Consider the following 15,790-nt stretch of genomic DNA (forward strand, 5'->3'; position numbering starts at 1 on the left):
GCAGTACAGTGGTGCCCCGCAAGACGAACGCCTCGCAAGACGAAAAACCCGCTAGACGAAAGGGTTTTTCTGTTTTGGAGGCGCTTCGCAAAACGAATTTCCCTATGGGGTTGCTTCACAAGACGAAAAAATCTTGCGTCCCCCAGCGGTTTTTTTTTTGCTTTTTTTGCCCTTTTCCTAAGCCGCTAAGCCGCTTATCAGCTGTTCCGCTGATAAGCCGCTTAACAGCTGATCGCTGGAAGCCGCTTGACAGCTCTAGCACTAATCCGCTAAGCTGTCAATGGGCTTGCTTCGCAAGACGAAAAAACCGCTAGACGAAGAGAATCGCGGAACGGATTAATTTCGTCTAGCGAGGCACCACTGTATTTCTAGAAATAAATTAAGCAGTTCATACAGCACAACACTGATATTTATTCAGAAATAACTAAAATCAGTTTTGTGAGTTCTATAAAACTAGCCATGGTACATTGGGTTGCAAGCTTAATTTCAGTTTTCCAGAATTTTAGAATTCTATTTTTATATACTTTCCCCAGATCAAAAGCTGGAAGCTCATTATATCTGACCACAGTACCCTTATTTACCAAAGGAATGTGGTGTTTTGTAAGAGGGCTTGTGTTAAAGCAATGCAAAACAGTCCACCTTGGTAGGTGATTACAAAAGCACCAATTAAAGCCCGGATGAAGATAGCATGAAACAACTCCTCCCATGGACCTTTTTTGAATCAGGATGCATTGGCAGCCAGGAAGGCTGTGGAGCACAGCATAAATGAAAGAGTAGCTAACCTGTGGCCCTCCAGATATTGCTGGACTACAACTCTCATAATTCCTGAGCATGGTTTTAATGCATGAAGAGTTTCATGTGAACCCCTTATGTTAGAAATCATTGGATCCTGAAAGGAATATGTTAAGTCCCTGAGCCATGGGTGCTGTATTTCCTTAAAGACAACAAGACAACATTGGTCTGATGGCAGCCTTGGAGCTTAGTCCTATGACTCTATGATCTCTGTCATCTTTTGGAGGGCATTGAAAAGTACCTTTGTGTAGTCTGGTGCCTTGAGCTTGGCGCACATGCTTTAGCCAGGGGCTTTTGTGAGGGATGGGAGAAAAGTTGCAGCAGCTGTTTCCAGATTGGTGCAGCAGAGAATCCCAAAGATTGGTACCCATGGGATTTTGATCCTATGAATGCGAAACCTTCAAGCCTTCCCTTGGTGCAAAATACCCTGCTTCTGGGATTTCTGCTGGCTACTGCCAGCATTGTGTCTCAGCCATCACAGGCAGCTTGGGGACCCCGCTATGGCAGAGCCATTCCACCAGTGGTGCTCTTTCCACCAGCAGAAGCTGGAAGAGAGGAGGGTGTATGTTGTCCTATAGTACCCTGTGGCTGAAAACATTTCTACACGAAATGCCCAATGTGGAAGCAGCACTAGAAGCAGAGAATCTGAAACATTATGTTAATGAATAAACTCACTTGTTGAAGGTATCTTTGGAAAGGAGAATCTGAGCAACATAATTTTTTCAAGGTTAATTAGACTTTGTTTCTACAATACTGGATCCAGGCAAGACCTGGATAAATTTTAACACAAGATTTGTTAGATATGATGTAAGGTTCCATACCTGGCATGGTGAAACTAAACTGATTTATTAATGGGTTCTGCAGAGCTCCTTGGCTGGGCTCCACTGCCTGAAGGCTGTTGCAAGTTGCTTGAGCCAGGGGGAGAGAGGGAGTGGGGAATATAGAGTCTGGGTTAAGGGGACTTCAGTATGTCTGACTTACACACACACACACACACACACACATACACACACACAGAAGATCTTAAACCATGTGGGGAAGAAAAAACAAAAAAAATCCTTCCAGTAGCACCTTAAAGACCAACTAAGTCAGTTCTTGGTATGAGCTTTTGTGTGCATGCACACTTCTTCAGATGCATGCACATGAAAGCTCATACCAAGAACTGACTTAGTTGGTCTTTAAGGTGCTACTGGAAGGAATTTTTTTGTTTTGACTATGGCAGACCAACACGGCTACCTATCTGTAACATGTGGGGAAGGTGGTCATTTAATATACCCTTGCCCGGAGCGCAACAACAGAAGCGAGCTCTTCTTTCAGAGCCCTCTAGCTTTTTAGGCAGGCCAGATCCCAAACCCACTCTGCCCAGCTAGTCTTATTCTGCTCAGGACTCTGGCTCCATCCCTGATATATGCTGTGAAGCTCATAAGCAATTTAATGCGAAATGAAATCTGTACCCAGATGAATTCAAAACGTTGGTATAGTTTTTGGATGGGAAACAAGAATTAGGCTGAAAATAACTCCTTATCACCATTCGAGGCTACTTCCCATGCTAGCAATTGCATCAGAGAAGCACTCCCACAAATCACTCCTCTGTCAACATTTGCAACATGGGGAGGATTTATTAGCCTGTCTACAAATGAGACAGACATGAGCATGCTTAACTACTCCCAGATTCTTGGCATATTCATGTTTGTCTCAGGAGTAAACACATAAACTGTCTCCATACTGTAATTTTAGCCACACAATATGGGCAAATCAGTCTGGGAATCAGGTCTCAGGAGCAAATCTTTAGAGTTTCATCTCCACAGAAAGTGGTATCATGATGAGGCTAGGAGGTCATGGGTGATTTTCACATATGATGTCTGATTAGTCTGGAGGATACAAGATTGAGGGGAGACATGATCACTGTCTTCAAAATATTTGAGGGGTTGCAGAATAGGAAGGTTTGTCCTCTGTGCCTCCAGAGGCAGGACGAGAAATAACAGGGAAAAAGACTTTGGCTAAGCATTAGGAGAAACCTCCTAACAAGAACTGTCTGACAGTAGGAAGACTGCCTTGGGAGATGGTGAGTTTTACTTCACTGGAAGCATACATGCAGATGCTCAGAATCATAGTTGAATGGGACCATGAGGGTCATCTAATCCAGACCCCTGAAGGACAGGAATCTTTTGCCCAGTGTGGGCCTTGAACCCATGACCTCATCCCCTGAGCTACTTAGGTCCTGCTTGCAGGCTTACCATCGACATCTGGTTGGACACTGAGAGAGCAGGATGGACCACTGACCTGATCCAACAGGATCTTCTCATGTTCTTATGGATGTAATTGCATCCTGCACTGAACAGGAAATTGAACTACATGACTTCCAGCTGTCCCTTCCAGCTCCAACATTCTGTAATAATTTAGGCACCCTTTAAATAGCGAGGAGCACCCTAGTTTTTTTGGGAGTGGGGGCGGGTACAATGATGGAACCAGTGATTCTAAGCTTTCAAAAGCACAGTTGTATTAAGGCAAAACAGGGCTACTCTGAATGTGAAGAATACAACTGTCTAGCATTATTCTTACAGTGTTCTCGGAGTGCATGGTAGCAACTAATGCTACCTACTGCTGAAACAAAAGAGATGGGGGCGTGGGGACACAGATGCCAGCCACGAATAAAGCCGATCTTGATTAAGTGCTTTCCCAGGTCATCCAGGGGCTGTCTATGTAAAACTCCAGATGTTCAGGCAATTCATAGTGAACTGGAGACATTTCTAAAACTTATGCTACTGATTCCTGTGAGCGTATGTGCAGCTGTGCATAGCTTCAGCACATTCTGATGCCTTAAAACCTGGCTGTATGCAGCGCTGTCACAGTTTGCCGCATACATCAAAATCATCTTGATGAAGTATGTCTGGACAGCGTAGTCTGCCAATTTATCCAGACTCATGAACATTACAAATTTGTGTCTGGGCAATAATTAATTCTGTTCCATTTCATGCTGCAATTAGAACAAAAAGCACGTGAACTCTTAAACTTTCTTATTTCCACAGCCTAGCAATAAACCCTAGTTTCCACAGAAATTTAAATGCTATTTTGAACACACACACACACTGCAGATAGTCATGTAAAAGGTAGAGGTAAAGAACCACTGGACAGTTAAGTCCAGTCAAAGGTGACTATGGGGTTGCGGCGCTCATCTTACTCTCAGGCCGAGGGAGCCAGTGTTTGTCCGCAGACAGCTTTTCAAGTCATGTGGCCAGCATGACTAAACCGTTTCTGGCGCAATGGAACACCGTGAAGAAAGCTAGAGCGCATGGAAACGCCGTGTATCCTGGAGATGACAGATCAGTCTCCCTTTTCTCCAAGTTTTCTCCAAAAATCTCTCTGTTTTGGCCTTGACTGGTAAGAGCTGGCCAGGTATGGGTTTGTGGGAAGGGGAGACTACTACTCTCCAGCCCCTGTTAAAATTGATCTGCTTGTAAACTGTTCATTGTATATCTCTTTGTGGATGGCAGGTGTGCGATACTGTAAAGCTTGAGTTAGACTATCTGGAATTTAAGGCTCCCTCAGAGAATAAAGCGAGATGAGCACTTCAACCCCAGAGTCGGTCACGACTGGACCTAATGGTCAGGGGTCCCTTTATCTTTACCTATTTAGAAATATGCTTTATTTTGACAGACCTATCTTTTGGAATGCATAATGCTTGTGGAAACGGGGCTTTGCCCACCATTAGATGATGATGATGATGATGATGATGATGATGATGATTATTTAAACTGTCCTTCATCCAAATATTTCAGGGTGGTTCACAAGATAAAAATGCAAGGTAAAAGCACAAAATAGTTAAAACAAACACATTTAAACGGCCATAGATTATTAAATAGCTGAAGAAATATAAGAGCCAAGAAGTGTTATCAGTGAGCTTTCTTTTCCCTTTGTACATTCCATGGCATTGCATTTGTTCTGGCTGAATGCAGTCTTTGTCTCAGCTCTACCTCTTAGGGTCAATAATATCTATGACAACAACTTAATTGCTACATGCATTTGGACAATTATATTTCAGATTGCTGTCAGTGTACCTGTTTGTCCACAGGCAATGTTTATATTAAATATCAATAAAGAACCTGATAGCAACTGCAGAAATGGCACTAAAACAAATTGTACATTGCCACATATGTCTTATCGAAAGGGTGAAAGCTTCCGGGGTTTTTTTATTGCAAAGGTTGTTGCCAGGAAACTTCTCTGAAAAAGGCTAATCAAGAGAGGCCTTTAAAGGACTGACAGAGAAGCGAAATATATTTGCTTCATTTTGCTGGCTTCTGATTTGCTTTAAATTTGCTGGCTTCTGATTCTATTCCATGAAAGAAGGAGGATGATCTCCGCCCTGCTTTGCATTATTGCTGCTCCCAAAATAATTTACACATTTCACATCTAAGTAGTAGAGGATACAGAGTACCCATAAGATTGAGAAAATGTTTCAGATAAAGCAGTGACAATTTAAGGAATTCATGGAAGTGGAATATAGAATGAATAGTGAAGTCTTCTGCATATTGTTATAAGAGCTGCTGTGAAATTCTAATCATGACAAATGGTTAGGATTTTAATAGTCTTTTTCAACATCGTCTTTTACATACCCAGGAGGCTTGATCTCCATATTCTACAGGTTGAGTAGGTATAATCTGGTCATTTTAAGAGTCAATGTAATCCAGAGAATATAGAACTTGACTTGGTCATGTTCTATGGACTTGGATCTGTGTTCATTCTCTGGCTTGGAAAATGATTTATTAGATAGCCTAGGGTAAATTATCCTCCCCTAGGTAATCTTTTTTCCACTTACATTTTGAAATGTTCACAGGAAACCAGCCAATAGTTTCCATTTCATTTATTTTAAAAAACATATAGCTTGTTTTCAGTTATTTTGATTCTTAGGGTAGGTGACAGCAAAATAATAACGCAAGTAGGTTTATAAAAATGCAATGATGACATTTTAAAAGTAAGCAATTATAGCCTACGAGTAGCACAAGAATCAAAAGCAAAGCAAAGCAAATGCAGCTTCCTCATTTCCCCTATCCATTATAAGCTTGTTTAAAAAGAAGCATCTTTGCAGCTATCCTAAAAGGCCCAAGCAGATAGACGTGACTTTCTTTTTCAGGTGAGAAGTCACCACCCAAAAACCCCTGTTCTACATAGAGGTCAAGTTTACATCTAGTGTCAGCGGCAGCATCCGCAACAAACATTTCCCCACTCCAGCAGCAACATTTAAAACTACAGTAGCGTGAAAGAGAAATCTTCCTACCTGCTCCATTGTTAGATAAATGAAGGGCTGTTTTCCTTGTGTAGGGAAGTGGAATGGAAAAGCCAAAATTGTTGGCTTTTCCCCCTTTTGCAAGAGAGCAGAGCAGGGTGAACCATGCACCCCTTTCAGTTAGTGTAGGTGTGAAAGACGAAGTCAAAGACCTTTGGTCTCAGTTTCCAGAGGTGAGAAATGTGGCAGTTGTTTCCCTCCAAAACACTTTTGTGTGGCCATGGTGCTTCTAGGAGAGAAGAAAACACAAGGATGATCCCCTCACATCCAAACATCTTATGCTGTCCCAGCATGGGTAGAGGGTATTCTTCCTGGGAACCACCACAAACTCTTAATGGCCTCAATTTGGCTTCAACTTCCTAAATGTAAAGTTTGGTGCTTTTAGTGATTAACATTTAGTTTGCTGTGGTAAGTGTGATTAAAGTAACAGGGAAAATATTTCATTACCTTATTTATTTTAGTATTGAAACAACCTGGCTTCAGCATTCTGTACCAGCTGCAGTTTCCAAATCAATCCCAAGGGAAGCCCCACATGGAGTGCATTACAGTAGTCCAATTGTGAGGTAACCAGTTCATGAATCACAGTGACTAAACCAGGCTTCCTCAACCTCGGCCCTTCAGATGTTTTTGGCCTACAACTCCCATGATCCCTAGCTAGCAGGACCAGTGGTCAGGGATGATGGGAATTGTAGTCTCAAAACATCTGGATGGCCAAGGTTCAGGAAGCCTGGACTAAACTATGGCTGTATGGGAAAGGGCATAGTTGGCAAACAGAACTACGCTGATAACAGGTGCTTATCACCACAGAGCTTACTTGAGCCCCCAGTGAGAGAGAGTGGATCTAGGAGCGTCCCCAAACTATGTGCCTGCTCTCTCAGAGTGACTTTTTCAACTCCTCAGTTCCCAGACCTGGGTACATCTGTAGTGCATAAGATTGAAAATTTGGCTGTTGTGCTTCAACTAGTAAAAATTGGTAGTTTTTGTCTTTCCAAACTGATGATCCCTGACCTCTTAGCCAGGTTTGATTTCAGCTAGAACAATGGTTCCTGTCCAGGATATCTCTGGTATTGTTGGTTTTAATTTTTCATGCCCTCCCATATTTAGAAAAGCATGCCGCTCAAGGGAGACACGTCTTTTAAACAAAGTCTGCTCTGTTTTAATGAACAGCATGTGCTTGTAAATATAAATATTTAGATGAAAGCTTAGTTCAAAGATATGTAGCTCAGACAATTTCGCTGCTCCCTCCTCTCCTAGTGTTTTCCTTGATGATTTAGTGCAGAAAACAATTCACCTCTTTTCCACTCCATTAAAATTACCCCATTAAAGTAAGTCGATTGAGATCAACCATTATTTTACACGTCATTGGAACTACTGTACTGAATGCTTGCGCATGTGTTTCTCTGCATTGACACCGAGGAATTTTAAAGTGTCTGCAGCCGCTGGGGAAGATGTTCTTGGATGCTAATTACCCAACCAAAGTTCTCTCACACCTTCTCCTCCTTCTTTTTCAGATCCTGCTATTGTGAACGGAGTCTTTTGGTCTGAATCATTAAACAAAGTGTTTGTTGACAACTTTGACCGTGACCCTTCCCTTATATGGCAATATTTTGGAAGCGCAAAGGGCTTTTTTAGGCAATACCCAGGTAAGAAGACATTTTGGGGAGGGGAATTGATTCCCTCCACCCTGCTAAGAGCCAGGTCTGTTCATTTTTTTATTTTTATTTTTGCTTTTGTTAGTGAATTAGCTATGGTACTCTGTGGACAGTACTTGGCTGGAGTAAATTATTGCTCTTTGAAAAGGAAGATACACATTCTTGGCTTACTGTGTTCCAGTGAACTGACCCTTTCTTGACTCACCCTTCTGTTCTCCTTCCATCCTCTACTTGTACTGAGAAGCAAAAGGACATATGCCAAGGTATTGCTGGCATATTCCTTCTTGTGAACTGCTTCCTGGACTTAGGATCAGAGCAGTTCATTCCAAGTTGAATTTGTTCTGAGTGTAGGCACCATTAGCTCAGGCATATACTCCAAGACCTTCTGAAGCAGCAAATAATCTTCTTTTTTTTCTCAGAGGAAGGAAACAGCTGAAACCCTTAGGATATCTCTCCTACTGCAGAAACATTTGAATTTTTAATAGAAAGGAAGTTTTAATTTTGCTTGGGAATTTAGAAAGCATGACTTGAGGCTGCGGTAGTGCTGACACCGCAGCTGTGGCAATAAAAGCACATAAGTAAAAATAATGATGTTAAACAGATAATTTTAGAGCACTTTAACTGTTTCCTGGTTTTCTTACATACAGTTAATATGATCACACCATTTCTTCTCTGCTGTCAAATATTTATTTTGCTAGCTGTTTTGATTGGTGTTTGTTCAAAAGGATGAAGCATTAGTAATGTGTTTTATTTTGCAGCCATTTATATCAAACAGAAAAATGCAGTGCAATTATAGACTATGAGTGCTGTCAAACTTGGACTTAAAATTGCAAAAGCGTTGTTGGAAACATTAAAAAAAATACTGTATTTTCTGAAGAAAGGATAAATCCAGATTAAACAAGGAAAATAATACTGGATAGGATTGTGATGCTAATGTGTGGGTGTTGTGAAAAACTTCTTTGCTTCAACAGCACCAATCTCACAATAAACCATCCTATCTTGTGATAATAGAATGGCTTTGAGTTGATAACTCTGTGTGTCCTCCTTTCAATAATTTGCAATTAAATCTCTGGAAATCCAGATTATAGTAACGTAAGTTCTGCGGCTTTCATTCTAAGGATTTATGTGCTGGAGTTACTTTTTTTTTTATCTCAGAAAGTGCATAGGAAACACAACTCTAAATTTCTCCTCAGTTCTGAATTCACTTGGTGACAATGGGCAAATATTATTCCTTAGCCTCAGTTTCTCATCTGAAAATTTTAATTACTAGGGGCTTACTGCAGAAGGTTCCTGTAGGGACAAATAAGCTATTTAGAACACGTTGGCCTGCTAAAATGAAATTATTTATATTGGACACGATCCAACCAAAATTAAGCATTTTTTTTTAAAAAACAACAACAACTATGCAGTTCAAGTGTTAAGTGGTTGCTTAAAATTATTGTGATTTAAAAACACTTTGGCTGGATCATGTCTAGTATAAGATTGCTAATGAATGAGAACTCTCTGATTATTAATGGTTCATGCTGGAACACAGAAAGCCACTTTATGCTGAGTCAGATCCTTTGTCCTTCTAGCTCAGTACTACATCTAGCTCAATACTGTCTGCTCTAACTGGCAGTGTCTTTCCAGGGTTTCAGGCAGGAGATATCATGGCTTGAACTTGACACCTTTTGTGTGCAAGGTAGATGTTCTACCACTGAGCCATGAACCTTATCCAATCCAGACATTACACTAAACCATTGTTAAGGAAGCTTAACAATGTTTAGTTTTATATTTGATCTAACAAACTGTGATCGTCTCACAAACCAGAATCAGAACCAATGGTTTCAGCAAACTATGATCTAATCATGTGTCTTAATTGGTAAACCGCAATTATAGTTGTTGCTCAGCCTCCTGAGGCTGCTGCATGGGAAGATGGGAGAGTGCTGAACAGCTGGAAAATGAAAGCAAGAACACGGCTCATGTGCATATTTGGAAATTCAAACCATGGTTTAGATTGGGGTTGGACAATCAGCAGCCCTATAGATACATACAACTCCTGTTGTAATTTCATGTGACCCTTGGACTAATTTCATAAGCCCTCTGCAGATGATCAGTTCAAACATCTGGTAAGAGCTGCCTGTTGCAGCTGAGTGGTTGGGAGGGAGGAAATGAAGTGGTGCTTCCCACAGCTGTCTTCATGCCTCCCACTGCCAGCATGTGTGGCTCTCACAGATGGCCCTCCAGGGAATGTATCCTCAATGGAAAAATGACTGCTCACCTCTGTTTTATTTTATTTTATTTTATTTTTTTATTTATGAAAATTATACAGACAGCAAAACAAAGAAGTCTAAGTTAGCATTGCCTTCTACCAATAAGAAATAATAATAACTATTACAATAATGAAAATACACACCTCTGTGTTATATTTACTCTAGATTTATTTATCCATCACCTTCCATGCCCAAAGTCTCCTCAGAGCATCAATATACCCTGTGTTTAGTTTATACTGGATGGGGCCATTGTTACAAGAGCTCACTGGACTCTTTCCCTGGGCTTGTCCTTTATCCTCCTTTCTGCCCCTAGTGTTTCACCAATATCCTGTTATAGGCTCATTATTGGGACTTTGTTCCCCTACTATTCTATATGTAAGAGCTCGCCTCTCATCTTATTTGAATGCTGCTTTAGAGGGCACCACACTCTTATCTCTGGGCCTATAAGGTGCTCACGCTACAAGGGAAATGTGTCCTTATGGTTCCTTTCGCTCTGCTTCTGGTCCACTCAGCTTTCATCTTTCTGATTCCTCATCCAGCCTATGCCTCCCATTCAGTGTTTCTGCTTTATTTCTGACTGCTGAGGGGAACAACACCATCACCACTGCCTCTTCACACCTGGTTTAGGTTCTAAGCATGATGTCTGAATGGAATCACATTAATAATCAGTATTTCAGAAGTGGAATCTAATTCCCTTATTATTTGTCTGAATTGAATTCCAGGGTAGGATTACAATGTATTCAAATTACATCCTCAGAGTTTAATCCCCAATTATTGCTTAGAGTTGAACTACACGTTCAGGCCTCCTGGAACTATATAACTTGGGCATACATTGTGAGGTCACATGTTTGAATGCCCCATCAAAAATTCCCAGCATTTAGAAAAATTCTTGTCAGCAGGAAGACTAGGCATTTCTTCCTGCCATGCTGCTACTTTCAAGGAAGAAAGTTTCTGACATTGAGAGCATTCAGATATTTGTTTGTAGCCTGAAGACAACTGTATCATGCTTTTCTGTCTGTATAGTTTGGCTCTTAGCTAGCCCAACAATCAAAACAATGTTCATCCTCAATAGTTTCAGTTTAAAATTCACATATTAAAGGCAATGTTGGCGCCAGAACATTTTGCTACCTGAAATAGATCCCAAATGAGGCCAACACAACTTGCAGCACCAAGCAATACATCTTGCTTTCTTCTGTTCCAGGGACACTCTCTCTCTCTCTCTCTCTCTCTCTCACACACACACACACACACATTCTCCCAATGTAGTCATGCAGATTTCAGACCATGTTTAATTTCATATATGTAATAATTTCCAGGGGTCATTTTCAGCTGTTGATTCCTGTTGGGGAACAGTTGCTGTGGAACGTTTACTCAGGTGCCCAGAGCCTGGTGCTCAAAAACATGGAGGTAATTAATGAGGAAAGGAACAGTCAGCAAACATACTAAGCCATAAATATCAAGACCACAGATCTCCCAGCACCTGTCTTGGAACTCTCTTACCATCCTCCAGTCCCTTCTGAGTCTTCACCCCTCTCCTGGGAAGGCAGGTCCTTCTTCGTCCCCTGGGTTATCAGGAAATTCATTTGGCTTCATACTTTAAATACAGCAACAGCCATATTGGCAGTCATCTTGAATTTGAGGTAGAACCTCATTGTTAGATCAATCAAAATTCAGTTTCAATATCTCATCATACATAAAATCCAGCCTCAACGGCTAAGGCTACTTGAACTGCCTACAAGCAATAAAAATGTACCTGTTTTAATAGCACTCCCTGAGTTGAGTTGCTTCACTGTGTTGCATGACAGAGCCAACCTAGATTAAAGCTTTCTAACGTTGCTCTTTAATTCAGTTTTTTGGGACTGACTCCTTAACCTGGCAGATTTCACTTCCTTGCAGTGTTATTTCCATTTCTTTTACATTTTGACACTGGAAAGCACCACAGTTCAGTCAAGCAGGAAATGTGTTTGATTATTCTCTAGTTGATATCCACATGTCACTAGGAAGGATCAAATATGGTTCTAATTACTCTGTGATCAATGATAAAAACACTCACGAATTCATCCCATAAGTTTCAGCCCTAATGCCATTATTAGAGTGTGGTTAATTCTTTTCCTCCATCATGATTTGAATACCAAGTAGTAACAGTAACAGTGAATAAAAATGACAACGGTAATGTCCTTTAACATACTTTTCTATGATCCACTAATCAGAGACATTACCTCAGTATGATCATAGGATCTGTACCAAAATGTCTGGACACCCAGCCTGTGAGTAATACCATTAGGCGTGATGACAGTAATCACTGTTGGCAAGTTAGTTTAGAGGAGGAACGTTGGCACAACATGGCCCTGCCAGTTCCCGTCTTCTAGCGTAGTGAGTATCTTAATGACCCTGTGAAAGACACTAACTGTGTTGTGGGAATGGCCTTTGTTCTAAAGTCAGTTGTGAGGAATTCTGTAATGTAGCTATTTCAATTATCATTCCCCACCCCAACAAAGAAAAAGCATTTAGCCAGTCTGGACAGTGAATAAGAATACCAGACTTCTCTTTCAAACTTTGAAACATAAAAATTTGTTTTTGCTATTCTACCCTGTTTCTTCTCTCTCCAGGAATTAAATGGGAGCCAGACGAAAATGGAGTCATTGCATTTGATTGCAGAAATCGAAAATGGTAGGTCACAGCTGTCCACTAAAACTTTCAGGGGGGTCAGGAGCTACAATCTCAAAAGTTCAATTTACACTGCCCTCCTTCCCTTGCTTATCTAGGTATATCCAGGCAGCCACTTCTCCCAAAGATGTAGTCATTTTAGTGGATGTCAGTGGCAGCATGAAAGGACTCCGCCTGACAATTGCAAAGCAGACTGTGTCGTCCATTTTGGATACTCTGGGAGATGATGATTTTTTTAACATAATTGCTGTGAGTATGTCTAACTTTCTGCTTAATTATTTCCCCCTATTTCCCCTCCCCCTTGATATGGAGTCTACACAGGAATTCAGAGGACAAGAGATGAAGACAGTGTGTAAGATCATGGATAATACCAAATCTCTAGATATAGAGACATGCCAGAGCCCAAGTCTGCCTGAAAAACTCATTTGTTTACACACACTTTTCACAGATATGACAAAGTTAGATCTGGGCTGTACCACTGTAGTTAGGACCCACAGAATTCTGCTTTAGTAAGAACCATTTGACAGTCTATCGGACTCCCTTGTGAGGTTGTGAAAGTTTTAAAGCAGAGGTTGGATGGCCATTTGTCATGGATACTTTAGTTGAGATTCCTGCATTGCAGGGGGTTGGATGATATGGCCTTCAGAGTCCTTTCCAACTCTACAATTCTTTGATTCTGTCTTCACAGCAACATGCTCTGCCGTTCCAACCTATCTGCAGGTTGCAGAAGTTTGGTTTTCTATTTTAGTTTTGGGAAACATAAATGCAAGAGTATTAAGAACTGTGCTATCCATTGAACTGAATGTGGATACCCATTGGTGTTTCATGTGTGTCAAACTTGTGTTCAGCTACGCACATTATTATCAAATGGTGTAAAGGCACCTAGACTCCAAACATACTGTATATTTAAGAGATAACAATGTTAGGAAATAGTATCTATCTTATTAATCGGCAATTACTCACTACATTATTATTACCAGAAGCTTACATAATAGCAAAGTGTAATTGCATTCTCTATCAGGAAAGGTTTGTTATTATTAATAATCTTATTAATCTGTATTTTTATTTATTATTAATCTGTAATTGCTCACTACATTAATATCACTAGAAGCTCAAATAATAGGAAAGCCTAATTGCCTTCTCTATCAGCAACGGTTTATTGCCCAACAAAAACTCCAGTAAATAAGTTTCAGAGACTAAATGTGTCAACCTAATTATCAAAATATTTCAATAGGTGCATTTAGTGGTTAATCATGAAGTTAATAAGTAGTTATATTCTGCATGTTTTTTAAAAAAATACAAATTAGTGTATTTTAAGAAAATACCTTCCTTAACTAGAAACCCTATCACCATCAATATTTACTATTGGGTTGTTGTATTTAGAGAGCAAAAGTCAGTTGGTTGAAACTGCATGATTTTTGCTCTGAGTTCCTACTCCTATGAGGAAACTTTGGCCATTTGCTTTGGATTACAACTTCCATCATCCCTCAACATTGGTTGCGCTGGCTGGGGCAGATGGGAAATGGAGTCCCTGCCCTACTCTGTCATTTACACCCCTATTTTCAAGTAATGTGATGCAATAAACCTTATTTTTATCCCATCCTCTTGCTACCTGCTTTGACGCAATAGATTATTCTGTTGTCCGAGAGAAGCTTTAAAACATACTGTGAGAGAACATTGCTCCAGTTGTTGTTTATTCAAGAAAGGCAGAAAATATAACCAGGAAATGGGTGTTCTCCTGTGTTTCCCAGCTGTGGTTGTTGGGAGGGCATGCATGGGTAAGCTCAAGGCCGGCCCAAAGCAATTTTCTGCATCAGAGTAGAAAAATGGCGCCCTCCCCAACCACAGCCTTTGTTCCCAAGGCCGACAAACTTATTTTGGCAACTGAGGCAGAAAACCCTATGCAAACTTTCCCCGCCTATAAAAAAATACAGCAAGAATAAATTAAATAACAAATTGCTGCCCCTTTTTTCATAACACCCAAAATCAGCTGCTTGAGAACAGGCCCTTAATGTAAGCTACTTTTGAGTTACATGGTAAGAAAAGCAACCAACAAATATATTAAATAAATAAAATACATAAAAAACTTAGTCTTGTCTACCTTAACCAACAGTGACTTTCCAGGGTTTTGGACAGGAGTCTTTCCTAGCCCTGCATTGAGAACCTAGAGTTTAAATCTGGTTTCTTCTGTATGCAAAACGTTGAGATACAGGCCCCCTCAGAAAAGTAATATAATAATAATTTATTATTTATACCCCGCCCATCTGGCTGAGTTTCCCCAGCCACTCTTGGCGGCTCCCAATCGAGTGTTAAAAACAATACAGCATTAAATATTAAAAACTTTCCTAAACAGGGCTGCCTTCAGATGTATTTTAAAGATAGAATAGCTGCTTATTTCCTTCACATATGAAGGGAAGGCATTCCACAGGGCGGGCGCCACTACCGAGAAGGCCCTCTGTCTGGTTCCCTGTAATCTCACTTCTCGCAATGAGGGAACCGCCAGAAGGCCGTCGGCGTTGGATCCTTAATGACACTCTGCTACTTCTTTGTCACTTGAAATCCCCCTTGTACAATGGAGCCCCCTTAGGTGTGATTTTCAGAAATGCTCAGCCTGCTTTCACTTTCTGAAATCCCTTCTGTCTTCAAGCACATTATATAATAAATTTGGGAAACTCCCCCCCCCTCCAAATCTCTCTGTCTTGCATAGCAATAGTTTAGGTTATCTTTTCAATCATCCATGCATAGAATTATGTCTATAGTTCTCATTATCAACAATGCGAGTACACATGATCATAATTAAAAAATTAATCAACTCTTAAAATTATTGTAATTGAATACTGAAAAATAGTTCAGTGATACAGATAAATGGGTTATTTTCCTGATATGTATTGGCTTCATTTCATCCTCTAATAATTTATGTTTCTAAATATACCCATGAATAAATGGCACACAAATGTCCAATGCGGACCTTTCCAGAGTATAAACATAAAAAGATAATGTTCCAAAAAAATCATTGTCGCTTTCATGGGTAAGTTATTGCAAAATCTATCTAAAATTGATGGACTAGATGATTGAATTACAAAAAGAACTGTTAAACAATGCACTTGATTTTGTGTGGCCTAAGTTAAGATATAAGGTCAGAT

The 15,790-nt window shown here is 40.4% G+C and overlaps 1 protein-coding gene across 4 annotated transcripts in view; it reads left to right on the top strand.

Moving 5' to 3' along the window:
• Nucleotides 1-15,790, top strand: part of CACNA2D3 (calcium voltage-gated channel auxiliary subunit alpha2delta 3) — a 497,583-nt gene that overhangs the window by 198,992 nt on the left and 282,801 nt on the right. For all 4 annotated transcript variants that reach the window (XR_014561264.1, XM_083726996.1, XM_083726997.1 and 1 more), the window contains exons 6-8: nt 7,588-7,719; nt 12,590-12,650; nt 12,746-12,896. Coding sequence is in view for 3 of the 4 variants with exons in the window: in XM_083726996.1 (XP_083583122.1) it covers nt 7,588-7,719; nt 12,590-12,650; nt 12,746-12,896 (344 nt within the window). In the remaining variant the exon portion in view is untranslated. The remainder of the gene's footprint in view (nt 1-7,587; nt 7,720-12,589; nt 12,651-12,745; nt 12,897-15,790) is intronic.

Source organism: Podarcis gaigeae (assembly GCF_964106915.1).
Source record: "Podarcis gaigeae genome assembly, chromosome: 2".
Lineage (NCBI taxonomy): Eukaryota > Metazoa > Chordata > Lepidosauria > Squamata > Lacertidae > Podarcis > Podarcis gaigeae.